The sequence below is a fragment of the Salvelinus sp. IW2-2015 genome, unplaced genomic scaffold (assembly GCF_002910315.2).
Source record: "Salvelinus sp. IW2-2015 unplaced genomic scaffold, ASM291031v2 Un_scaffold2117, whole genome shotgun sequence".
In the NCBI taxonomy this organism is placed as follows: Eukaryota; Metazoa; Chordata; class Actinopteri; order Salmoniformes; family Salmonidae; genus Salvelinus; species Salvelinus sp. IW2-2015.
In genome coordinates, this window is record NW_019943454.1 from 124,632 (window position 1) to 126,127 (window position 1,496).

A 1,496-nucleotide genomic window follows, 5' to 3' on the forward strand; every position below is an offset into this window, starting at 1 on the left:
ATGGGACACTGACCCTGTGTGATGTTGTCCCACATGATAGAAACATGGTGAGTATTAATGGGACACTGACCCTGTGTGATGTTGTCCCACATGATAGAAACATGGTGAGTATTAATGGGACACTGACCCTTCCTGATGTTTTCCCACATGATAGAAACATGGCGATCCCGGTCAGAGCGGGACTGCTCGTGCACAAAGCCCAGAGCGTGCATGAGTTCATGGGAGACGATGCCAGACCACATGCAGCCAGGGGACTGCAGGGAGATGGGCTGAGGGCCTTTAGTCATACCCAGGAATGACCAGCAACTAGTGGTTCAACAGGGGAGAGACACGTTCAGCAAAACATAATATTACTATTAAATGGACTGAATGTATTAGCCTGGTCCCAGATCTGTTTGTGCTGTCTTGCCACAGTTATCAAGGCAGCACAAACACATCTGGGACCAGGCTATCACTGCATATCTTACATGAAGCAAATGAAACGAGAAGCAAACTGTTTCTGAATGTTATCCCTAAGATGATGTCCACTGAGTAGTAAACCAAGATACAACACTGACCCAAACCTGGGCTGTATATCCAGGTAGTTGGTTTCATGGCTGCGAGGAACAAACTTCACACACGTTTCAAGTAAGATGTCCAGCATTCCCATCTCTATGGTGATTCTATCCATGTCATCTGTCAATCAAAATTAAACTCCAACTGTCACTAATTCACAAACGCATAATTGGCATTAAAAAGTGTGAAGTCAAGTGTAGATCAGATCACGATTTGTCATGTAGAATCAAAAGCTAGAAGCTGAAATATGATAAGATTAAGAGTCATTTTCAATGGGAGTCATAACCTGAGTCTAACTTTACAATTTGGTGATAGCTACCTAATACACCTCCTACCAATGTGCAGATACCTGCCATATTGTGAAGATCAGCTCACAACGGGTCATAGATACACGAGACAAAACAGAGAAATGTAAAGTTATAGAATCAGAAAGCCTTGAAGGATGTACAGATACTTGCCGTATTGTGGAGAGATAATGTAAGGAACATAGACAAATCCATCCACTGACTTGGGCCAGAGGCAGGAGTTACCAGGGCAGGTTATGGCGCTGCGGCTCTGTGTGTTGTAGGAGCTGGCAATGTCTCCTTCCCTGAAGGACAGGCCTCGGGCTCGAAGGCTGCCCTGCCCTGTCAAAGAGACATGATCACCGTGTTACTGCTGTGACAGGCCTCGGGCTCGAGGGCTGCCCTGCCCTGTCAAAGAGACATGATCACCATGTTACTGCTGTGACTGGCCTCGGGCTCAGACGCTAGATTGGGATCACAGAGGAGGAAGATATACTATTCATCGTGTCTTTGAAGATGGGGAGAGCATATATACTCTAAGTTGTTGGTAGGAGGCAAGGTACCAACTGTGGTCTCGAGAGGATGGGGTAGGAGTAGATTACCATACCATGATGTAGTTGGAGAGGTGGTTAGGAGCGTATGAAGTTACCCTGTGTT

General features: G+C 46.1%; 1 protein-coding gene across 1 annotated transcript in view; it reads right to left on the minus strand.

Moving 5' to 3' along the window:
- hce2l1 (high choriolytic enzyme 2-like 1) overlaps positions 1-1,181 on the minus strand; it is a gene marked incomplete at its 5' end in the record, with an annotated part of 9,486 nt that extends 8,305 nt beyond the window's left edge. Inside the window, 3 exons of the mRNA XM_070440010.1 lie at positions 84-306; positions 558-675; positions 1,014-1,181. Coding sequence (XP_070296111.1) covers positions 84-306; positions 558-675; positions 1,014-1,181 — 509 coding nt within the window. The remainder of the gene's footprint in view (positions 1-83; positions 307-557; positions 676-1,013) is intronic.
- Positions 1,182-1,496: the final 315 nt, after the last annotated feature.